At 40.4% G+C, this 26,371-nt stretch overlaps 1 protein-coding gene across 5 annotated transcripts in view; it reads right to left on the bottom strand.

Moving 5' to 3' along the window:
* Window positions 1-25,967, bottom strand: part of SKAP1 (src kinase associated phosphoprotein 1) — a 402,906-nt gene extending 376,939 nt beyond the window's left edge. For all 5 annotated transcript variants that reach the window (XM_073004336.2, XM_073004334.2, XM_073004335.2 and 2 more), the window contains exons 1-2: window positions 22,851-25,967; window positions 10,812-10,914 (exon numbers count right to left, since the gene is read on the bottom strand). In XM_073004336.2, the coding sequence (XP_072860437.2) occupies window positions 10,812-10,914; window positions 22,851-22,902 (155 nt within the window). In that variant the 5' untranslated portion in view covers window positions 22,903-25,967. The remainder of the gene's footprint in view (window positions 1-10,811; window positions 10,915-22,850) is intronic.
* Between the last annotated feature and the right edge of the window lie 404 nt (window positions 25,968-26,371).

Below are 26,371 nucleotides of genomic sequence, written 5' to 3' on the forward strand. Positions count from 1 at the left end.
AAGGAAAAATAACCGCTGCTGAACAGGAATTCAAGCAGGCAAGAGGGAAGCGGCAGCCAGGAGAGCAAAGAGAAGCCTTGGAAGACACCAGAAGCAAAGACAAGGTCTGCCAACTACGTACTTGGGTTACACTCCTTATCTAAAAGCAGCTGGAGGGGAGTGAGAGAGATGGGCAACTGATTTTGACTACACAGCCTTCATCAGTAATACAATCAAAATTAATTACTCATCCACAAGAAAAGAGATGAAAAAGCTGGAATAAAAATTGGAATAAATAGTACACTTCCAGAATAACACAAGGTAACCCTCCAGCCCTGCAAAAAGAAAAACAAAAACCAGGTTAAAGCATCTAAAAAGTGGTGGCTGGTGTCCACTGGGGCCATTGGGTTAGAGGAGGGTAGGGCAGCTAATTACAGATGGAGCTGGGAATCACAACAGGAAGAGCCAAAAACAAGCCAGTGGTCACAACAGGCACAATAACATGAACAGGAAAGCACAGTCGAAAACAGGAGCACAAGGTAGGGGATGGTAGTCTCTGCCCATAGAGCAACTTTTGGTTGCCTGCCTCCTCTTCTAAAAAGGACAGCATATTCAGCCTCAAATGCTCACATTGCCTTAAAATAAAATGCTCATATTGTATCATTTTAAAAATATATGCCAAACCTTAAGTTCTTGGAAAACTGGTCAGAAAGCAGCAGAGAGAGACACGCCTTCATGAATGACTCAACAATCACAATTAAAGGAAAACAAAAGTGAAAACCAGGATGACTGAATAAGGAGCTTTGGAAGAAGAAGAAATTTACGAGAGGCATGTATAAGAAGTTGCACGGGAGAGGAAATCACCAAGAGCACAAACAAGTAGCTAACTCTCGTAAGGAGGAGGTGCTAAAACTCATAGTGAGCTTAACCTTGCAAGAAATGTCAATACAAATAATTAAACGTGAGTTTCCAGCTACATTCAGTGCAAGAATCAGGTCTCCTGCACACTAAAGCTGGATAAATTTTGTAAGTAACAGAAAGAAGGCTGATCAACACCTATTTTGCCTCTGTGTTCTACCAAAAACAGTGGTTCTAATAAAAAAAAGGATGAATGATGCAGTGAAGACGCTTCAGCCCTAGACAAGTAAAGCAGTGACATGATAAGCACCTGGCAACTCTAAAGGAACACAAATTTCCATGGCTGGATAAACAGTACCCAAGTGTATGAAAAGAACTTCCAGATGTAATATCAGAGGTGGTGTCCATAAACCTCAAGAAAAGGTGAGGTTCTGGGAAACTGGAGGCAGGTATGCGATACCCCATCTTCAAAAAGCAGAAAAAGAGAATCTGGGCTCACAGGTATTAATATCAGGAAAGGTTCCAGATCATATCATTAAATAGTTGGTTTCTAAGCACTCTGAAAATAACACTTTAATTATGAAAAGCCAATATGGGTTTATCAAAAACAAATCATGGCAGACTAATCTTATCCAAAGTGGCTCTGAGTTAATCCAATTGATTTAAATCAAATTAATTTAAGGCAGTACTCGGTCTTGATTGAATCATGATCCCTCCACTCACGCAAAAAGTGCAGTCTTGCTTGGTACAGCTTTAATTTTTTTTCCCATAACAAATATTTCAGATGCACTTTCAGACACTGGGTGTATCAATGAATACAGGAACACAGGAATACAGGAACACTGAAAGAATCAATCTTGGCAAGAAGACAGTGAAAAGTATATATTATGAAATATATATTTTAAGGCAAGAGTGAAATTGAAGTGAGGAAATCACATGAGTAAATCCAAATCCACTGCATTATCTCAGAGGTGCACAAAGTGGCAGAAAGACAAAAGCTAGGAGTGCATCACTCAAGGAAGATGGTGGAAGCAATCCTGGAGATTATAATACAAATGCCAAAAATTTCCATGTTGGGAGAAAAAAGCTCTGGGAGTAACTTGATTGAGATGCCATGATTGGATCTGGTATTTCTCATCCCCAGGTACTGCAACTAACTAGCATGCATCCTTGCAGACACAACCCAGTTTGAGAACTACAATTTTTTCTGATGGTATCTACTAGTATTAAAGGAGACAAAATAGGACTATATGATTCCACAGCATACAGAGGCTACAAAACCCCATAATTGTTGTGCTGGGAAAACCCAAACTGAAGAACTGGTGAATCCCATTTACAAAGAGATCTTTGGGTAGTGTGGGCAGCATATAAGTTAAATAAAATAAATGAATAAATAAAACGTTTTTTAAAATTGTCTCAAAATATAAAATTAGTAAGTAATATTGGATTTCTGGATGCATGCAAACTCTCCAGACTAGGACAAATGCAAAAATCCAAGCACGCATGTGTTAATTAGTCGCAAGAAGCTACCGTATTTTTTTTCGTGTATAAGATGCTACTTTTTCTAAAATCATTACACTAAAAATTGAGGTGCATCTTAAACAAGGAAGTAAGCTGAGAACACAGAGCAAACAAAATGGCCTGTACCTTGCTTTTGTAAACAGACTTCCTTCAGTCACACGGCTCAGCTTCCTACAGTCAGGAGATTTAGCTTCCTCCTATCATGAGCCTTATGGAACTGATGTCAGCTGATGCTGAACAAACCAATTGGAACACACCTCGTTGGAGGTGGAGCCTGCAGGCTCAGATTCAACAGGGACTCCTAATGTCTGACTCCTAATGTTGAAGACTTTGCGATTGCAAAAGCGATCGCAAAACGATGTTCCCTATGGGGGAATTTCACTTTGCAGTGATCGGTTCCCTGTTTCGGTAACTGATCATCGCAAAGCGACGATTTTCGGCCAGCTGATCGGCGGTTTCAAAATGGCCACCGGGTGAAAAACATGGCCGCCCACTGTTTTCTGGCACGGATTCCTCACTGCACAGGCAGCAAAAATGGCCGCGCTATGGAGAATCTTCGCTGGACGGTGAGTTTTAAGCCCAGAGGAACACATTAATTGGGTTTTAATGCGTTTCTATGGGCTTTTTAAAATCGCATGATGACGTTTTCGTTCGACAGCGGTTTTTGCAGAATGAATTAATGTCATCATGCGAGGCACCACAGTAATCTGAAATTGAAATTTGCAATTTGCTGCCGGTGGTGATATCACTGACACTGTACCAGAAAAGCGGCAGAAGAGGATACTGGACAATGATCCTATTCCTAAAAACTAAAGGCCTCAATCAAGCTTTTAGTCCCAACACGAGTAGACCTACTAAATGTATCTGATACAGTGGTGCCTCGCATAGCGATCGCTCCGTATAGCGATGAAATCGCTTTACGATGGACTTTTTGCCATCGCAAGAGCGATCGCTTTGTGATGGTCCCTATGGGGGAAATTCGCTTTGCGATGATCGCAGGGAAGCGATCATCACAAAGCCCCCATTTTCGCACAGCTGATCAGCGGTTTCAAAATGTCCACCGGGTAAACAAAATGGCCACCCGCTGTTTTGCCTCGCTTAAGAGGCACCGAAAATGGCTGCCACTATGGAGGATCTTCGCTTTAAGGTTAGTTTTTAGCCCATAGGAACGCATTAATCAGGTTTTAATGCATTTCTATGGGCTTTTTAATATCGCTTAGCGATGAAATCACTTAGCAGCAATTTTTGCTGCACGGATTAACATCGCTAAGCGAGGCACCACTGTACTAGATAAGTCAACTCACATAGTTTCCATTGGTTCAGTGTGTTTATTCTAGATAGGGCTAATTTAGGCCCACATCCCCAGTATTTTATTTTCTCACTAGAAACTGACCCTAATATTTATTTTATTTATTTATTTATTTATTTATTTATTTATTTATTTATTTATTTATTTATTTATTTATTTATTTTATATCCCGCCTATCTGGACTATAATTCCACTCTAGGCGGCTATAAGTCCACTCTAGGCGGCTACTACTAGGCGGCACTCTAGGCACTCTAATACTTCTTATCACTCAAAAAAGCAGAGGTCATCAAATACTACATTCTGGTGAGAAACTCCATTCAGAAAAATTTAGATAAAGGACACCCCTGATGCCTATAAGAATTGTTTAAAATGTTTTTTTCAAAGAACAAAGAAAGTGGAAAAACAAACTGAAAAATGGCAGCACTGAAAGAAAAATGAAGAAAAGAGAGAATGCTACATTATGAAACAGAAAGGCTAAAGAAAAGGAGTCATGGTAGAAGAAAGAGTACAGGACATTAATCCCAAGGGCAATATATAATCCATGCAAGCCAAAGAACTGCCAAATTTAACACCAGGGAAAAAACTTAGTGTCCAGAGATACTCAGCTTTCACTTCTTGAGAAAGAAATGCCACTGTTGCAAAGATAGGGTTGAAATATAAGAAGAGTCCTGGTGGACTGGAACAAAGGCCTGTTCTCATCCAGCAACATCCATCGTGTTTCTCACAGCAGCCCACCAAATGCATCCTGGAAGCCCACCAGCAGGAAACAATACCTGGTGGTGTAACAGAAGACAAATTGGAGATTGAAAACTGCACTAGATTTCCAACATTTGTGGATATAATTCATGACCCTCTGCAATTCTTTGCAACCCATGGATAACTCTTTGTACTTCCAGAAAGAAAAAAAGTCAGCCAAAATAAGCCAATTCAGCTTCTCCTGGAGTGAGGTTTGGCACAATCCTCATTTTTAAGTCTTACTTCTCATTTCCTCTACTAATCAATCTTATTCAGATACTTTTCTTAACCACTAGAGCTCTTTTCCATCCATACTCGTGTTTCTGGAGCTGAATCAGCTATGGTTCCTAATTCAAATCCACAACAATTTGTTTTTAATATCCTTAGTGAACAGGCAACATTTGCATAAGATGATGAAAGGGGAAAGACTAGAAGACAAGAGAGTACCTGGCAGAAATAGCTGTAAGTATTCATCACTGATAGTACTGATTCATCCTTCATTGTAGGGTGGCACCTGGTTTGATATTATATTTGCATTGTCCTATTCCAAAATGGTATTTTATGAATAATTCCTCAAAAGTCAAGAGGATCCTAGAGAGAACAATGCTGAATACTGGCTCAAATGCTCCAACATTAGAAGTCTTATTCAAGTAACTCACACCAATAGGTTCCAAACATGTGAAGGAACCTGTAAAACTGCTAGCTTGAGTCCAAGACATCACTATGTTAGCATGTATTTCACCAGTATGAGTACAGCAGCAGTATTAAATAGGGACGGGGAATATTCACCCTTCCAGATGCTGCTGAACTACTATTCCCATTACTCATTATTGTTTATGCTGGCTAGGACTGATGGCAATCTGTGGGTCATAAATTCCCCTATACACAATGAATGGGAATGCAACTTCTTTGGACTGTAACTCCCAGAATGTATAGCCAGTCTTGTCTGCATGTGAGATTCTAGAAAGTGCAGTCCAAATACTTGAGCATATGCTGGTGTGGAGATCTACCTCCTGAGATCTAGTCTGAGGTGGTTGGAAACATATGACCTCCAGTATTCTCAGCTATGTTGTTAAGCTTCCCTTGATCTTGTAATCCATGTACAGAATGAGAAGTTCTAAAAGTGGTTTGCAAGGTCAAAGCATGGAAAGAAAAAGCATACAATATGATCAGCTTGTGATTAGAAGCTGATAGTAGAGTTATCTGCAGCAATAGGATTCTAACAAACCACTGTTTCTGAACAATCAGACTTGCAAAGCAAAACCATGTTTAATTTACAATCATCTATCACAGAACAAAGCTAGCTAATGTGCAAGATGGGATCCTCAGAAACAATTGTAGTAGGACAATAATCTTTTACTAAATAAAGAAGCTATGTTCTAAATGAGGAACTGAATATCTCATGTAGTTTGATTCTAAGACTCCAAAGCTGCTTTTTCCAAAGGACTCTAATAATTATAAATGTGTTTAAGTCCTTAACCTAGCCACTCCTAGGAAGCAACAATCCCATTCCTCAAATCCATGGCAATGGCCACTTTCCTAAACACCAGGCAGATGCTGGAACAACCGCGACAATGACAGGAAAAGTCAGCAACACAGCTATGTTGCCGTAGCAATGAAGTCATGTCATTTAGTCCTGCCTCAATAGGAAGTCATGAGAGAGGTGAATTCTCTATAGGTAGGACAGGAAATGATGATAGGAAATAAGAAAAAATAGTGCTTGCCTGCTAGTATTTGAAGCCTAAGGAAGATACCTTTATGGTCCTTTTGTACACAGAAGGGTGGGACACAAAGATACAGAGTGGGCAAGAGTAACAGAGTTCTGTCCTAAGAACTACAGATATAGGAAGCAAGGATATGGCAACAGAGATCATGACAATGATTACTGAAGAAATGGGAGGAGAAAATGAAACAAAAGGTAGCCATCAGTAGAGTTAAACTTAATGCAACTCTCCTTCACCTACTACAAGAAAAAAAATTCAGTTTCAAACCATAGAAAGTTAGTTCTGGATTTCAAGCAAAATTCTCTTTCTTTTCTATTTTTTCCCATAAGCTTTCCTCCGTCTCCTGCATTCAACACCTCTATCTTTCAATTATTCACAGCTATCCAGGTTGTTAATTACACAGTCCCAAGTTGCTAAGTAAGAAAACTGGTGCTTAATTAGCCAGCAGGAAAGATTGATTTGGATACAGCACAGGCAGTCACACAATGTTCTTCTGCAGGGATACCCGGCTGTGACCTTATGAAGGATAAAAATTCTCTGCTCACTTGAGTGAATTCAAAGGTTGGGGTATAAACATCAGATGGTCAGTCTGGTCTATAACAAAACTGAAGTTTTAACCCATCTATTATCACATTATCTAGAAGAGAGATCATGTGCACAGGATTTAAGGCATTTTTACCAAAGGCAAGCGTAAATTGAAGGATTTAACTTGCCTTCTCTGTATAGTAATTCCTTAGTATAATCTGTAGTGGGTTCAGACCCACCTCTGTATATTTTTAATCCAATACACAGAAGGTGTAGGAAAAACAGAAGACATGCTGACAGTGGGCAGTGCCTCAGAATGGAATGCATAAAATCCATTTATTTATTTATTTATTTCTCGCATTTTTATCCTGCTCAGCTCAGTGGAAACCACAACTCTTAGCAGTCCTTACAATAACATATACACACTCTCACTCACTCACTCACTCACTCACTCACTCACTCACTCTCATTCTCTCTCTCTCTCTCTCACACACACACACACACAGCTATTCCACATTAAGAATAGTAAATAAAAAACAATCCCAAACCATAAAACAAAACCAATAAACTGGATAACACAAAATGACAGCAACAGACGTAAAATGGTGCAGGATCAAAGAGTAAACTAACTAAAATCCCAGTACAATACAGCTTTTGATTCTTCATGCATCCCCCTGCACTCTGTTAACACAGCAAGATTTTACATACTACTGTACTCAATTTTTAATCTGAAATCATGCTGTCACAGTTCATAAGCAATTCAACAGTGCAGGCATTTGTTCTTCTTAAAGTATCCAATGTACCGGACACTATACCTTCTTTGACATATGACACACCAGCAGCTCCAACATGCTCTTCCTTATCCTTCTACAAAGTTTATATCCACTCTACTATCAATATATTACTGCCAACACTACAGTCAGCATTTATGACAACCACATACTCCATCAACCTATCAACACAGTACACTATACCCTCAACATTCACAACAAGCAGACATGTTATCGCACAAGCAGCATTTCCATCACAAACCTATGTCTTAGTTTCAAATCATAAGTTAAGAGAAATGTGCATATTCTGCTATTATAACATCTTTCATCAAGCTCTTTCAAAGCTCTGTCAACTTGCAGCTGAAGCCTGTGCTTATTCCCTTTGACCAATCACAAAACAAAAGCAGTTTACAACACATGGAATGACGTGAGCTCTTGTTAGGCTAAACAAATTTCTTTTATCTCTTTAAGGAAGGTCTACCCCTAATTAATTGTTAATTGGAACACCTAGTTTTGGCCTCAGAATTAGTTTCCAGGCCCCAATACCATGGGCACACAATCAAGCATGGAATGAGGTACCGTAAGGTAGATTCAGCATGTTAAGAATGTGCTTCTTTGCATATATATTTCAATGCAACAAGTTTCAGGTCTTATGAGCTGGCTGAGGTGTTAAGGCCTTTTCTGCCACCATCACAGCTGCATATGATGGGGACACAGGAGAGATCCTTCTCTGTTGTTGCTCCCAGATTTTGGAACTCCCTCCCACAGGAGGGCCCATAAGTGCTGTACTTCCACAAGGAGGCAAAGACCTTCCTCTTCAGGCAAGCTTTCCCTAAGTGATTGCCTACATGAGTAACTTTTAGATGGATTATTATGCATTGCTGCTCTGACTGGGTCTTTAGTAATATTTGTTTACCATTTCTCAAAGTAGTATTTATTTGTTCCTTTTTAGTATTTGCATTCTTATTGTTTTAGCTTTAATATTATCTTTTAAAAATGTAAGCTGCCTCTTTATGCTCACTGTTCTTAGCTTTCAGTATTGTCTTTTAATGATGTAAACCACCATTGTCTTTCAAGGATGTAAGCCGCCTTGGTTCCTTTTTAAGGAAAAATGTGGGGTAATAATGTTTTAAATAAAATAAATAAATAAATGCTTCAAACAGATGTAAAGCCAATGAAAACTCAGGAAGCAGAGTAGGCATCAGTGTATCTTCCAGATCTAATCAAAAGTAGAAAAGCTTCAGCAGTACCAATAATCTTTGTCCTTCCCCATGACAACCCCTACCCTAGGGGGAAAACATACTAATTAACAAAATTAAGTGTTCGGACATATTCCAGATATACAACCCTTTCCAATCAAAATTCACTTATTCATATGTAAAACCAACACTGAGATATACTATACACACAACAACAAATAAGAAACTTATCCAAAAAGAGAGTGAGAACATGACATTGTATGAGGCAGTTGATTTATCAAGTGGTAAATGAAACTTCTAAAATAAAATAGTCTCTAATTCCACCCTGTATGAAACATAACAGATACTTCTCAATAAAAGGAGAGTAAATGATACGAAACATTAGCGAACATGCTTCATTTGCATAATGTATATAGGCTGCACAATTTATCTTCTTCTTAACTGTAGAAATTTGATTTGTTGTTGCTGCAAAAATAAAAACTCTACACAGCCAAGCCTACAACACAGCTTTCGAGCGTTCTGATTGTCAATACTGCTCCTAGCTTTAACCTGATTTTTTTTAAAAAAACATATCCCCCAATTTCCAACAGGTGCTCCACTCTTGTAACACCCCCCCCCATCTTTCAGAATTTGCTCTCAGCTACATTTTATGACTTGTAAATGCCAAGGTGGTGCTGACTAAATTAACATCAAACGCTCTTCAGATTCCTCAAGAGACCCTCCTTTTTACAAGAAATGCCACTTGTTCATAGAACTCATGCTTTTAAAAAAAAACAGCAACATCCAATCATATATGCAACACAGCATTGAATTGCTCATTTATCACAGAATTTAAAACATTTTAAAAGCAACTTAGCACACCAAACTTCGTACAAGCAAGGCAAGGGTCTCCTATATCAGCAACATCACTGACACCATTCAATAAGTGCTCGTGTAGATCTACTGTCAACCTGCATCGTGACAGGAATGATAGCAATGGAAATGCTAAGCTTTGCTAGCTGATGGGAAACTACAGTACGTATAACCAGCAACCCACAATTGCACGTTGGGTCCTGGGATTTCTAAATAAAGTGCAGGGAAATATCTATGTAAAAGACTGTAGCATAAGGTCCTTCCATTAGATCCCCAAATGCTCCCAAACAGAAGTTTCAGTACAAAGGATGGACATATTATTCCCTCCCAGATTTTACTGGTCCTCCACCCCCATAATTTCATACTATTAGCCGTAATGGCTAAGACTGGTGGTTAAAATGTACTCTCACCATGTTGCAACACCATGAACTCTCAACATGAGCAACAGGAAGCAGGCAATATAACTGGTGTCTCTGCACTTCTTCCCATTTCCAGTTGAAACATTCAAGTTATCAGGCATGATCAGTTACAGAAAACTGTGTTAGCCTTGTTAAAAATAACAGACAAGACGGAGGTCTTGTGGGTGGGTGGCCCCAATGTCGGTGGTCTGGGGAAATCCCTCTCTTTTGGGGGGGTGACCTTCACCACAAAGAATTTGATTCAAAGTGTGGGTCCACCTTGACCCAGCACTTACCATGGAGGCTCAGGTAGTGTCCATGGTTTTGTCCGCCCACTTACATCTTTGGCGGATCACCCAGCTGCGTCCCTATCTAGACGTGGGGGTGCTCACCATGCTGGTCCATGCAATCGTAGTCTCAAGAATAGACTAGTGTAAAGCTCTCTACATGGGGCTTCCTTTGAGGCTGATGTGAAATCTTCAGATGGTCCAAAACACACGGCGGCCAGGTTGTTAAGAGGGGTGAAAAGATTTCACCATATTTCCCCTACCCTGGCTGACTTACACTGGTTACCTATCCACTTCCACATCAATTGCAAGGGGTTAACTTACCTGCAGAGATCCGCCTGGCCCCCTCGCTGAGGGTCTTCAAGATCAATCTGAAGACATCGCTTCCCTACAGCCATCACCTAGCCTATTTCTTTTCTTTTTTTCTCCTCTCTTTTTTTCCATCTTGGACTCTGCGGTTAATTCGGGTTTTACTTTTAGTTTATTTTTTATGCTTTATGCAAACCACATTCTAGAGTAGACACATTCTAGATGGGCGGTATATAAGTTTAAGAAATAAAATAAATAAATAATAAAATAACTTGGAGAAGTGTCAGGACCACCAATGCTTAATAGACATTGTTCCTACTAGAACCAAGTACTGAATATACAAACCTTTCTTTAAGTTGCTTAATATCAGACAAGATTTCATCCTTTTGCAGCCTCGCTTTAGCACTAAGGTTCTCAGTTTGCAATATTTCTAGGTAATCTTCAACATCTGTTGACAGAATTGTAAAAGAAGAGAAATTAGACCACAGTTATGTATACATACAAACTCCAGACATGCTTCCAGGCCCACATGTTTCAAAGTCTAAATTACCGTACATAAATTGGCAGTAAGGACTGGAACATTCTTCAAACGATCCACAACATGAAATACTACAACAAATGTCAATGAAATTCACACCCCTAATAAAATGACCCCCTCTTCCCCCCCAAAAAAAGGAGAGTAGAAATAGACAAATATTTCTGTATGTGGGAGGTGCGGAGAGTTGTAGACCACAGAATTAAAGTTTTATTTTAAATTGCTGTACCACCAAAAGTACACCAGAAGTACAAGCTGGATTTTGAAGGGGCAGACGAACTAGAGACCAAATCACTAACATGCGCTGGATTATGGAGAAAGCCAGAGAGTTCCAGAAAAACATCTACTTCAGCTTTATTGACTACACAAAAGCGTTTGACTGTGTCCACCACAACAAACTATGGCAAGTTCTTAAAGAAATGGGAGTGCCTGACCACCTTATCTATCTCCTGAGAAATCTGTATGTGGGACAGGAAGCAACAGTTAGAACTGGATATGGGACAACGGATTGGTTCAAAGTTGGGAAAGGAGTACGACAAGGCTGTATATTGTCTCCCTGCTTATTTAACTTATATGCAGAATACATCATGCAAAAGGCAGGACTGGATGAATCCCAAAGCGGGTATTTAAAGATTGCCGGAATAAATATCAACAATCTCAGATATGCAGATGATACCACTCCGATGGCAGAAAGTGAGGAGGAATTAAAGAACCTCTTAATGAGGGTGAAAGAGAAGAGCATTAAAAATGGTCTGAAGCTCACCATCAAAAAAACTAAGATCATGGCCACTGGTCCCATCACCTCCTGGCAAATAGAAGGGGAAGATACGGAGGCAGTGACAGATTTTACTTTCTTGGGCTCCATGATCACTGCAGCCACAAAATTAAAAGATGTCTGCTTATTGGGAGGAAAGCAATGACAAACCTAGACAGCATCTTAAAAAGCAGAGACATCACCTTGCTGACAAAGGTCCACATAGTCAAAGCTATGGTTTTTCCAGTAGCCATGTATGGAAGTGACAGCTGGACCTTAAAGAAGGCTGACTGCCAAAGAATTGATGCTTTTGAACTGTGGTGCTGGAAGAGGCTCTTGAGAGTCCCCTGGGCTGCAAAGAGAACAAACACTCATTTTGAAGGGAATCAACCCTGAGTGCTCACTGGAAGGATAGATCCTGAAGCTGAGGCTCCAATACTTTGGCCATCTCATGAGAATAGAAGACTCCCTGGGAAAGACCCTGATGTCTGCAAAGTGTGAAGGCAAGAGGAGAAGGGGACAACAGAGGACGAGATGATTGGACAGTGTTACCGAAGGTACCAACATGACGAATTTGACCCAACTCCAGGAGGCAGTGGAAGACAAGAGAGCTGGTGTGCTCTGGTCCATGGGGTCATGAAAAGTCGAACACAACTTAATGACTAAACAACAACAACCAAAATGCTTTTTTTACTACAGAGGAAACAAGATAGTGAACAGGACCCATCGTTACTTGAAAGTTTGTTTCTGCACACCAATTTCATTCTCTGAATATTAGCTTGTTGGAGTTCCATTATACACTACTTGGCAGCATTTTTGCTAGCACATGTAACAGAGAGACAGATTTTCCTCCTCACACGTGTCCATTTGTTGTATATGTGCATTCCATTTTTTTACCTGTGCACATAAAAAACAAGTGCACAAAACAACTCTAAATGTCAATGTTAAGGCACAATAGTAACTGGGTATGCTGTAATGAAAATGCCAATCACTTGTACAAACTTTTTCAAGCCCAGCTTTCCCCACCCACTCTCATTTCCAAATGCATCTGTCCTGTTCATATTACCGGGAAATGAGATACAAAGCCTAGCTATAAGGCTGGGGTGGATCAGGAAGAACAGCATGTAAACCTTTCAAGATTAAGTTGCATTAGTTTTATTCCTTGTTATAAAACATCAAGAAACAACACAGAACAAGCAAGCAACCTCAGCCTACGACTATTCAGCTGCAGGAAGAGAAACAAGTAAAAGGTGAATAAAGAAAAAGCAAAGGAGAAAACAAAAATAGGTAATGTCGAAATGACTAGATAGGCGGGGTATAAATACAATCAATCAATCAATCAATCAATCAATCAATCAATCAATCCAGTGCTTGATTTCTTAAATGACGGCTGGTTTCTGAAATACCTGACTACCTGATAACATGCTCAGACTCTAAAGAAAAATGTCCTCTAGTTTGGCAATAGTAGCCAGTGTGGTGTATTGGACATAGGCCTCAGGATGGCTAGATCTGAATTCCTGATCAGCCATGGAAATTCACTGGGAGTATGAAACTGGTAAAACCACTTCTTAAATATCTTAGTTATCTTGAAAAGGCTTACGTGTTGGCACTGCGGGTTAAACCGCAGAAGCCTCTGTGCTGCAAGGTCAGAAGACCAGCAGTAGTAAGATCGAATCCACGTGTCGGAGTGAGCTCCTGTCACTTGTCCCAGCTCCTGCCAACCTAGCTGTTTGAAAGCATGCAAATGCAAGTACAGTGGTGCCTCGCAAGACGATGTTACTTCGTTCCGCGAAAATCGCTGTCTTGTGAAAACATCGTCTTGCGAAATGCAGTGCCCCATTGAAATGCACTGAAATCTATTTAATGTGTTCCAATGGGGAAAAATCAACATCTTGAGAAAATCACCCATAGGAAAACCGTTTTGCGAAGTGCAGACCCAGCTGTCAAAATCGTTGTGTTGCGAAAAACTGTCCCCCCCCCCAAGAAAAAACCGTCTTGCGAAGCACGGACCAAAACATCGTCTAGCAAAAATCGCCCATAGGGAAAACCGTTTTGCGAAGTGCTATAGCGATTGCAAAAACCCATCATCTTGCGAATTAACCATTTTGCGAGATAATCGTCTAGTGAGGCACCACTGTAGATAAATAGGTACCACCACGGTGGGAAGGTAACAGCATCCCGTGTCTAGTTGTGCTGGTCACGCGACCATGGAAACTGTCTATGGACAAACGCTGGCTCTACAGCTTGGAAATATGGATGAGCATGACCCTAGAGTTGGACACGACTGGACTAAATGTAAAGGGGAACCTTTATCTTTACCTTTGCTTGAAAAACTTTATTAGGGCCACTGACAGTATATAACAACAAAATGAATACTTCCTAAATCAGCTGATCATGAAGCAGTGCTCATAAATCTTCATGTCCAAAACCTGTGTCACAATCAATGACCTAGTACATTAGAAACAGAGCTTGAAAAGTTATTATTAAAACATGTTGCAAAAAAGAAGAAAAGGATGGCAAGCTTTACATAGCAAAGGGCAGACTGAAACAACACCAGTGACAGCAGTCAAGATAGTCTACAGCAGTGGTTCTTAACGTGGGCGATAATGCCCCCCAGGGGGCGATTTCATTTTTCAGGCGGGCAGTAGAACGAAAAGGGGCGGTGTGGGGGCGCTGGAGCAGAAGGGGGCGGTAGGGGGCGTTGGAGCAAGCTAAACCTGTGAAGATGGCTGCAGCCTTTTTACAGTGTGCATGAATATATATTTTCCTCCAATCTTAATTTAGTTTCAGAGTTTTTGTCTTGAAATTTTTAGTTCCTGCATTGCGGTTTGTTTTTATGCCCTTTTTATATTTCTTTTTGCGTCTTAAAATTCGCTTACAACTAAATAATTAAATGTTACTTTTTGGGAGCATTTCATTTTCCTGGAATTGAATTTTGTTTTCAACAGTCATTGGATTTAAGTGTCTTAAATAAATAACTAAATAACTAAATAACTAAATAAATAACTAAATAACTAAATAACTAAATAACTAACTAACTAAATAAATAAATAAATAAATAAATAAATAAATAAATAAATAAATAAATAAATAAGATATCATCACCGTGGGGAGGGGGGCGATGATAACTTCTTCAATGGCTCAAGGGGGCGTTTCTTTCAAAAAGATTAAGAACCACTGGTCTACAGCAGTGGTTCCTAACCTTGGGTTCCCAGATGTTCTTGGATTATAACTCCCAGAATCCTTCAGCACTAGATGTGTTGGCCTGGATTTCTGGCTGTTTATGTCCAAGAAGATCTAGGGACCCAAGATTGAGAATCACTAGTCTACAAGATGCCCTCTTGTGTTTACTACCATTCCTACTTGTCAAAAAATAGCCGTAACAATTGTTTTATGTTTGAGTGAAAAGTGGTAAACTCATTTTAAAAGTAGTCAGCTTCTAGGATTTTCTCTTGCTTGGTGTCACTTTGTGAATGCTAGTGAGCACGAGAAGATATCCTGTAGATCAGTGGTCCTCAAACTTTTTGCCTCCATGGACCGATTTAGCATGCAGACGAGGGAGCATCTGTGTGTACGTGGGAGGGGCCGTGTGTGTGTGGGAGGAGCCATGCATGTGTGGGAGGGATCCTGGGAGGGGCCATATGTGCATGGGAGGGGCTGTAGGAGGGGCCGTGGGAAGGGCTGTGCTTGCATGGGAGGGGCATGCATGCATCTGCGCATGCAGGGGGCAGGAGATTTGTCTCCGCAGCCCAGTCCTGACAAGGCCACAGAGCAGACCACAGACCAGGGTTTGGGGACCCCTACTGTAGACCATTTTGACTGCTGCCACTGGTGTTGTCAACAATCAGTCTGCCCATTACTGTGTAAAGCTTGGCATCATTTTTCCTTCTGGCAACACAAGCACAATATGGTGCAGCAATATCACACCATTTCCTGCCATTTTGAATTGTGATACGGAAACACAGTATCTCACATTCATACACTCAAGTTTTTTTAAATAATTCAATGTAGCTTCTAGCTCAAATAATTCTTGTTTTATAAATTAACTAATATTCTTACCATGTTACAAATGAAATCCCAGCACAAAATTGAAAATCTGCACATGCAGACTATTAGAATCCAGCATTGTTATTTCTGATCTGTATTTTTTAAATGACATGATCGCTTCTGACGACACATTAGTAAGAGGTGGTAGTTGACTCACGAGCCTGTCTTTCCAGCTTGTGTAGAAGCAATGTACCTTCCCTATCAGAAGGCCTAGAAACTCTGAGGATTGTTAAAGATGCAGCAAGTTTGATATAGGAGAGCGTGACATGCAATTAATCTCCATTCATAGCCTGCTCTACTTGTCAGAATAGGAAGGCTCCTTCCTTAGAAAAGGAACCGAAGACTTCAATTAAAAACAGTCAGCTAACAAGAAAATAATCTAAGCTAAAGGAAAGGTGGCAGGTGCCGAAAATGAGTTGTTTACGAGAAATGTCAGTTCAGAACAATAAAGTGTTGAGCATGAAAAAAAAACCCAAAAGTGAAATGAGCTGACTGCACCACAGCGCCTCTCTTTCTTTTTTTTAGAGAGAAAACCCACACATTCAGCTAAGAAAGACAACCAGTTTGTAAAGCATAATCTGTGCCAAAACTAATACATCTTAAATTTGAGACAAGAATTAGCACATTTTAGCTTTGAAAACTGGATTTGGAGCTTTGATTTTAACTTGGGATACATGAAATGAAAAGAGTGCCTACTAGTATGTGCAGAATCCTTTTTTCTTCATCAATGCACACATAGCTTGAATCAGGCATTTGTGTCCTAGCTGCAGACAGCAACTTGCTGGCAACACCTCTCAAACTCCTTCCTAAATTAATACTTCTTTATCTGGAACAACATCATCACTGAAAGAAGCAATCTACTTTACATATACAGTAGTGCCCTGCTTGACGATTACCCCACTTGACAACAAATCCGCTTTACGATGAGTTTTTTGCGATCACTATTGCGATCGGAAAATGATGATTCAAATGGGGTTTTTTGTTTGACGACAATTGGTTCCCTGCTTCGGGAACTGGTTTTTCGCTTAACGACGATCAAAAACAGCTGATCGTCGGGTTTTCAAAATGGCTCCCTGCTGTGCAAAATGGCTCCCCGCTGTGTTCAGGATGGATTCTTTGCTTTACAGGCACCAGAAAATGGCCGCCCTATGAAGGATCTTCGCTGGACAGTGAGGTATTTTCCCCCATTGGAACGCATTGACCGGTTTTCAATGCATTTCAATGTTTTTTTTTTTCACTTGACGACGATTTCGCTCTACAGCGATTTTGCTGGAATGGATTATCGTCGTCAAGTGGGGCACCACTGTACCAATTAAGCATCCTTACTTGGCATGGGAGTGAAAATTTCACTTGTTAGATTTTTGCATTCCTAATTACTATTAACAGCTTGGCTGGATAGCTCAGTGAGTTAGATATCTGGCTGTAGAACCAGATATTGAGAGTTCAGTGCGAACAAGCGCACGTACTCTCTCACACAAATGCTCACACAGGCGTGCTGGAGCGCACACGCAGGCGCAAACGGGCTGTGCAGGGATGAGTGGGGGGATGAGGCGGGAGGTCTGTCTCGGCAGCCCAGTCCAGCTCAGGCCACAGATGGGCACTGGGCCACAGATCAGGCGTTGGGGACCTCTGGTGTAGCACATAAGATCAAAATTAGCTAGATCAGGCTATAGAGGTAGCAGGGCTCTGTTGATAGCAGTGGATTTGGTAAAAGAAAATAAAAAGGGCTCTTTTGTCGAAGGCACTGGTAGCAAAAATCACTATTATACATATCTTTTATATTATGTCTGCAGAGACGAGGCCGAGGCAACCCCATCACTTGTTTTGCTTTTAGAACAGCAGTACCACAAGACACACTGAAAGACAGGAAGACAGTCCCAGGTTTTATACACTGGAACAGTTAAACCAAGCAACTGAAATATGAGGCGCCCACAAATACTTGGTTCAGTATGTCTTAGCAGTGCTGAATATATGTTTATTTTTCTACATAGCTAGGAAAATGCCTTGCAGTGAAAGGAGGTGTGCATACATAACGCAGAATGACATTACAGTACATCCACTTGCAGTCCCTGATGACTGACAATGAATAACCTATTGTCAGGGTGGGTAAGCTTTGATTCCATTGTAAATACCCACACACACACTCCTATACACACAACTCATTACCACTGGTACAATGCTTTGTTTTCTGTCCAATAGATGAATGCAAGATACATATACAGAAGAAAAAACTAGAGTTAAAGCCACCCTACCGCTTCTAAGAGAAAATTCAGAGTTCTGATTTGTGTCCAATACACTGAAGTTGTGAACTTTTATTTTCCAAGAGAAAGCTGAAAACAGTGCTCTCCCCTCAAAAATGTCTACACCATCAAGGTGCACAATAGCCAAGTCAAAACAATTCTGAACTTCAGGAAGAAAGCCCAGGAGGCACTTCTCTCTCTGATCATTAAAAAACACAACCATGGAAAGTTAAATACTGCATCTAATCATTTGCTGCATTCAGTTTGCCCTGCACAATTCAACAGGAGCAACTAAAGATAGAGTCAGCTTCTGTTTTGACATAATGTCAGCGGTTCATTTCTTTATGCAGTGCTAGAATGCAGGGGTCCCCAACCTTTTAAACCCCATGGACCGGCTGGGGAAGGCGGGGAATCCCCTCGCACATGCACGAAGGAGTGGGAGGGTGCTCGGGCGCATGCACATGTTTGTGCGCAAAAGGGTGGAGGAGCGGATGCACAGGGTGCTGGCGCACATATGCACAAAGGAGCTGTAGGGGAAGTGCATGCAGGGGGCGTCTGTCTCCGCGGCTCAGGCCATGGACCGGCACCAGGCCACGGACCTCTGCTAGAATGTGGGGACCTCTGCTAGAATGTGATCAGACATTGGAAGTTTAGAGACATGAAGCAAGTTACAGGGAGGGGAACGGAGTTATGCCGGAAAAATTAGCAATAGCTGAACATGCCCTAAAACAAGCTGAACATGAAATTCTATTTCAAAATATTGAAGTACTGGACAACACCAGCAATCATTATGTTAGACTTAACAGGGAAGCCATTGAAATCCACAAACACCAGCAGAGTTTCAACAAAAAAAGAAGGAAGTTTAAAAGCCTGGCTCCCAGCACTGAAAAATGCAACCTGAAAAAGGTCAACTAACTCTACCCAGCCACAAGGACCAATGATCACTGCACACAAAAGACCAGCTAACAACACCCATCAATCACAGTGACAGATCATCTCTCTGCCTTATCACAACAATACACCTGCAACAAAAACACGCTGATCACCATAATCACCCAATCTCCTGAAAAGGACAAAAGCTGATCCCACAGCTATAAGTACTCAACTATTCAACAAACTGCACCAGAGGACAGAGTTCTGACTCCTGTTCTCTGAAGATGCCTGCCCCAGAGACTGGCGAAACCTTTGGAAGAAAAACCTTAAGAACATAGCCAAACAGCCCAGAAAACCCGCAACAACCATCGGATCTTGGCCGTGAAAGCCTTCAAGAATACACTGAATCTATCAACCTTTTATCTCTTCTGTATAGATCCTCAGCATACTGTTTCAACCTTCTCTTTGTTTGTTTGTTTGTTTAACATTCATACCCCACCCAACTTGTAGCTGGGCTACTACTCTGGGTGGTTAACAAAAGGACACACAGTCCTAAACAGTAATTATAATGATGGTAGTGTGGTTCCCTGTTGTCATTTAGCATTCCTCAACTAGGCTTAAATTTCCCTTTGATTTCTTCCAGAAGAGATCTCATTTTTCTGTTTTTGTTATTCTCCTTTATTGCTTAGACTCACAGAATAATGAAGTTGGAAGGGGCCTATAAGGCCGTCAAGTCCAACTCCATGTTCAGTGCAGGAATACAATTCAAAGATTATCTGTCAGGTGGTTGTCTAAATTTCTCTTGAGTGCCTCCAGTGTTGAAGCAGTCACCACCTCTCGAGGTAACTGGCTCCACTGCCATACTACTCTAACAGTTAGGAAGTTTTTTCTGATATTCAATCAAAATCTGACTTCCTGTAACTTGGCCCATTATTGAATGTCCTACACTCTGGGATGATCGAGAACAGACCCTGCCCTTCGTCTATATCAGTGGTTCTTAACCTTTTTGAAAGAAACCCCTCCTTGAGCCATTGAGGAAATTATCATCGCCCCCCTCCCTGAGGTGATATCTCCTTCCTTCCTTCCTTCCTTCCTTCCTTCCTTCCTTCCGACCTACCTACCTACCTACCTACCTACCTACCTTGTCTCCCTCCCCACCTGGGTGCAAGGCAGCGCTTCACGGGGCGAGGATGAGGACCCAAGAGACCCTTTCCTTCCACCCGATCCACACTCAGTGCTCCCCTAAAGGAGAAAGGCGAGACGTGGCAGGTAGAAAGAACTGGATCATCTGGTGGCAGCAGCAGCACCGGATCTACTGCCAGCACTGTGGCTGCAGTCGCCTTCACAGGTTTGGCTCGCTCCAGCACCCCCCTACCGCCCCCCTTCCGTTCTTTCGCCCCCACACCGCCCCTTTTCATTCTACCGCCCCCCTGAAAAATGAAATCGCACCCTGGGGGGCATTATTGCCCACGTTAAGAACCACTGGTCTATATGACAGCCTTTCAAGTACAGTACTTGAAAGGTGCAATCTTTGAACTGGTTGTTGTAGTACTTCTCTGTCTCTATATGACTATGGCTGAAAAACGGCACTCATTGTTCTAATCTTTTACTTTTTCTTCTTGACTTTTTTAAAATTTTAAGTTTTCTTCCATCATCCATCTTGGTTTTTCTTTTCTGTTTATTACAGGAATTGTCTATTTTCATTCTTCCTTAATAATATCTCTGAGTTCAACCCACAGTTTTTCTGCTTCATGGTCAATTGAATTTAGTAATGCAAATCTGTTCCTTATGTGGACTTTAAATTCATCAGTAATGTTGTTTAAATTATATTCTGACACTACAATTCTTTTAGTGTTCTTTTTCAACTTTGGTTTAATGTTTGATGTTAACAGTTCAGGATCAGTACCACAATTCGTTTCTAGTCTTGTTTTGGCTGAGAGAAGACAGCTTAGCTTCTCCATCTCCTACTTCCAATTACATGGTCTATTTCAGGGGTTCCAGACCTTGGGTAACTTCTAAATGTTTCTGGACTGCAACTCCCAGAAACCCCAGCCAGCATAGTGGTGGTGAAGGCCTCCAGGAATTGTAGTCCAAGAACACCTGGATTGCTCAAGATTGCAAACCATTTGACTACTTAGTTTGTATACTGACCATCTGGTGATGTACAGGTATACATCTGTTCAGTTGTCTGAATAATATATTTGCGTTACATAGATTGCTGGCTTCACAGAACTCTATGTTTTGTTTTCCTGCTTCATTTCTTACCCTAAGCCAAATTTGGTTCTGCTTTGTTCTCTGCTTTTGCATTCCAGTCACCTATGATTATAAGTGTGTCTTTTTTGGTGTGTGATCAATTGCCTCTTGGATGCTTGCATAAAATGTTCAATTTCATTTTCTTTAGCATTGGTAGCTGGAGGAGCACAAATTTCAATGATGATTATGTTGATAGATTTTCCACAGTCTGATTGATACTCAGTCAGATCTTACATTATAGCCCCTAACTGCCTGTGCTACATACATCTTGCTTCAGTATTACAGCCACTCAATTTCTTCTGAGTTTCTCATTTCCAGAGTATAATGCTTTGTAGTTGTCCGACTGAAAATATCCCATTCCAATCCACTTTAGTTAGTAACATCAAGCACATTCTGCCTTGGCTGGCCCTGCTACAAATCCAGGCTTATAATGGAGTCTGGCTTCCTAATGGCACTCCTCTCAGATTCACTGACATCCTCAAATCCCTTCAACCACATTAAGGTGTGCATCCATGAAGGGGCCTTTGTCAATTATTCCATCAAAAGAGAACCAAACTACTAACTTTGAAAAAAAATCATTGTAGAGCCTTAACTTTAGTAGTTGTTTTTCTTTAACAGCCTTAAAAGGTACATAGTGAGATTACGAATTATAACGTTAAGATTTGAAGAAAATTATATTAGTGGAAGAAAAACATTTAAGGAAATTTAACACTGAAAATAGTTAGAGTTGTCTCTTTACAAAGTACTCTGAAGTGATTTTAACTCCAATAACTTAAAGGTAATGAACTCTGAAAAAGAAAAGCAGGGGCCTTAAGATTTTCCATCAATAGATACCTCTTGAGTAGCATACGGAGCAGGCATACTACGGAAGACTTTGGAGGCAGCTGCCCTAACACTTTTGCTATAAAAGAGCCCATAATTGACTAAAAGTTAGCTGGTATATTTATCTAAGCTTTACAACTTCATCTTTTTCTAAACCACTATGTGTTTCATATATGGCTACTGCCTAATTTTATATTTTGTTCCATTAATTATACTGTGGTGCTTCCACAGAAATATCCACAGACTGTGATGGTTTGTTGAATTCGGGGTGGGTGTGGGGGGAGGAAACAAGGCAATTGCCAGCAATGCTATATTCAACCTGTTTTTAAGGCAAGGTCTAGGCCTGTAGCTTGTGATATCCACCATGCTATGTTATTCCTTTATTTACCAAACAGCAACACTGAGGCATATGCTGCTAACAAGGTGTTGGGCCTTCTGCCCTGAAGCCCAACTTTGTTGTTGTTTAGTCGTGTCCGATTCTTCGTGACCCCTTGGACCAGAGCACGCCAGCCCCGCCCCCCCGGTCCTCCACTGCCTCCGGGAGTTGGGACAAATTCATGTTGGCAGCTTCAATGACACTGTCCAACCATCTCGTCCTCCATTGTCCACTTCTCCTCTTGCCTTCACACTTTCCCAACATCAGGGTCTTTTCCAGGGAGTCTTCTCTTCTCATGAGAAGCCCAACTTTACCCTTCCACAATTCCCAAGAAAATGCATGAAATACAGTGAAAATCAGGCCCCTTTCTAGTATAACCATGTCCTAATAATATAGGTTTTTTAAGGTAATAAGACTGAGGGTGAAAGTAGAGTATCTACCTAAACAGTAGGGAACGGGCTCTAGTTAGTCAAAAGAACGTTACCTTCAAAAACCTTCCCCACCTCTTCTGGGAGAGTCTCTTCTGTGGCTTGCATGAGGGAGAGACCACCTGAGTTTTCAAAACAAACCAACCTCACAGCAGCAGTAGTAGTTTGCTTCTGCGTTAAATATTCGTCTCTGAAGAAGAAAGGAAGCCAAGGGAAGATAAAACTGAACGTGAAAGAGAAACGGGGGAGGGACTGTAGGGGTGGAGTGCCTGTGTGTGGCTTAAAAGCCCGCCTTTTACAGCTGCAAGTCCTGGCTTCACTTGAAGAGAAAGGAAGCCTGAGCAGAGGCGGGCTGGGGACAGGTGCACTTGTGATTATTATGGGGCTAATGTGGCACTTTGTCCTACTTCAAGCAGGCTTTCTTTTAAATAACTGATAGAACTCGGGGATTTTTTCTAACGGATCATTTTATTCTCTGTTTTACTTGTGCTTTCAATATTGTTCTTATGCGCTTTGATATTATATCTATTTAATGCTTTTTAAAATATTGTAATAATTTATTATTTAGTTTTTGACTTTGTTTCTTTTAATACTGTCAGCCGCCATGGATGCTGTAGGAGAAAGGCAATAAATAAATAAATAAATAAATAAATAAATAAATAAATAAATAAATAAATAAATAGATAGATAGATAGCTGGTCAAGTCTGAAGTTTGATTGGAATGCTATACACAGTATGCTCATGGCTACAAAACTGTCTCAGGACAATATTCTCACAGCAGCCTTGCAGAGTATTTTAGTTTTAGACTCAGTTGGGGACTAGTCTGCATCAGGTCAATATATAGCTGAAGTAATGCACGTGCTTATTCTACTCCCAAGGAAAAACAGAAGAATAGCCATCATTTGTTGCAAAAGATTAATGTTAAAATATGAGATAGTGCTTATATTTTAAAGCAATATTTTTGAAAATAATGTTAAAATATAAGGTTGTTTTTAAATATAAAATTAAGAGAAATTCCAGTCCTAATCACAAACATTAGGCTGCATTTGAGACCAAATTTGGCACCAAAATCTTCATATTTTAACTACATTGTTTTAGAAACTTGATGCATAAATTTATGGTTGTCATTTTGATTTTGAACCTGAATTTCGCAAACTCCAGTTTCAGCATTCTAATCAGTATGCTCTGCTAACTCCACAATGTGAGTACCTAGTAGCCTGTTCCTAATGCCATTTACTCAAAAGAAAATTTTATTAGGCGTACATCTGTGTTAGTGTATATAAAACAGAGGCCGTGAGTGCATGAATTTTAGAAACTTGTATGAGTGGCTTCAGTGAAGCAAGGCTGACCCAGTTTCTGAACTGCAGGGGAAGGAGACAACAAGAGGAAAAAGGATGTGGTCTGTTTGAATCAGATAGAGTGCAAGATTAATTGCCGGATGGTTATGGCAAGGCAAAGGCAGCATCCCTTTATAGAAATTGCTGTCCCTGAATTATTTAGCCAAGCTTCAATACTGGAACCTGCAAATTCCGACCAAGGTTCATTCTTAAGGTCCTGGCTTGTGCAAACTAAAAGAAATGGCATAAGGATGCATTTCCTCCTTGATAAATCTGCCTGCCCATATGTAAGATTAGCTTGCAGGGTACAGCATTTAAGCAACCTTGAGTTCTATTACCCTTTGTTAGAAACTGGTAATTTTGTGGACTTCTTTTGTTGTCGGCTGCCTACTTTTTAACTCATCACTTGTCTCCCTGGTGTTGCAATGCATAAATTTGCATTCCCTGTGCCTCTTTTGTATTAGCTGCAACTCTTAGTACAGCCAAACCATCTCCCAGATCTTTGAGGAATACAACCCTACACAATCCAGGAATAGAATTTGGATTTGAGGAATACAATTTGAGGAATACAGTTACAGTACCTGGAATATGACTTGTTGAAGCAAAGAAGCATAGGACTGCAGTGAAAATTGTTTTAGTCACAGCTGTGGATCTACCCATTGCCTTAGTAAGGCACAAAGGTGTCTTCTGTTTGTCTTGGAGCAGAAAAATGAGGAGCAATACAGCAAGTTTTATCTCAACTTAGCAGAAGGAAAATTTTAGTTTTCCCTATAGGTTAAAAAGTCAATTAACAACAACAGTGTTGATGGTGTGTTGATTATCTTTTTGCTGTTGCTTTGTTCTATTGAAAATAACATGAATAGGAAGTCAATTAAAGTCCAAAGTGATACTCATACATAGTGGTTGAATTCCATGAGGGCATAGCCAGGCTTTTGTCTATGGTAATGGGAAAAACTTGAAGCCGGTCACCTTTGTTTTCCATTGGATCTGCACTTCAATCTAAGCCTTATCAGAGGTCTGCTTTCAAGAACAAAAACCATAATGTCTGGACCCAATCTTATTTTTATTTTGAATTCTTGCTTTGTTTCCTGACCCTGAAATCTTATCATTTTCACTGGTTATGAAGAACAGCTCTGAATAACTTGACAGGCTGCTCTCTGCAACTTGTTAGTGGTCAAGTACAGTGGACCCTCTACTTAAGGAATTAATCCGTATTGGAATGGTGGCTGCAAGTCGAAAAGTCTGTAAGTTGAATCTCCATTGACCTACAATGCACTGAAAACCGATTAATCCCATAATCAGTGGTTTTTATTCTATTTTTATTCCATTTTGGTTTTTTTCTGGTCTGTAAGTCGATTCTCTGGCTGCAAGTCGAATCTAAATTTTGCAGCCAGAGAAGTCTGTAACTCGAAAAGTCTGTAAGTTGAGCCGTAAGTCGAGGGTCCACTGTAATGTAAAATCCCAACCCATAGTTGAGAGCACATTGTTCCACATAGACAGTTTTTCAGAGCCCTTGGAAGTTCCTGGGGTATAATGCTTAGAGATTTGATTAGAAAAGAGAATTGTTGGCATTTTATAAAATTCAGAATTATTTGCAGATACACAGCATAGATTAAGCTACATTTTGAAAAACTCTCAAATCAGTTCTTCAAGGAGACAATACTCTTTGGTCTTCTGCATATCAACCCAATTTCTGTGTTCTTTTATATACAGATACCTGGATTATATCATCAGCTCAGATATGGAAGAAAAAAGCCCTGAAACCAGATGGGCTTCATCTTTTGTAAGAGTCTCCAGCTGTAGACTCATTGTGTGAGCCTGTTATCAAGAGCATTCTCCCCTCCTTCCTAATAAAAGAGAGGTACATGACAACTGTGCCAGAACTATTAAGACTGTCTTCAGTTTAATTAATTCTCTCTCATCCAATCCTCAGTCTCATAAAGTACACTATAATTGTGTAGAGATTTTATCCTGGTTTGTTTATTTATTTTTATATTTGTTTATTTGTATTTATCTTTAGCAAAATTTAGGATTGATATAATTTCACATATCAAAGCTAAGCCTGTCCTAAAGCATGCTTATCAATAATGTGAAATACAACAGCTGTATTCCCAACAGCACTTCATTAAACTAAGAATTCACTTCTATAACTAGAAAATGCAGAGAAAATTGTCATGTCAGAATTGGACATAATTATTATTAAAGCTGGATCACTTTGCTGTAGAGCCAGGGATCTGGAG

This window comes from Pogona vitticeps, chromosome 6, assembly GCF_051106095.1.
Source record: "Pogona vitticeps strain Pit_001003342236 chromosome 6, PviZW2.1, whole genome shotgun sequence".
Lineage (NCBI taxonomy): Eukaryota > Metazoa > Chordata > Lepidosauria > Squamata > Agamidae > Pogona > Pogona vitticeps.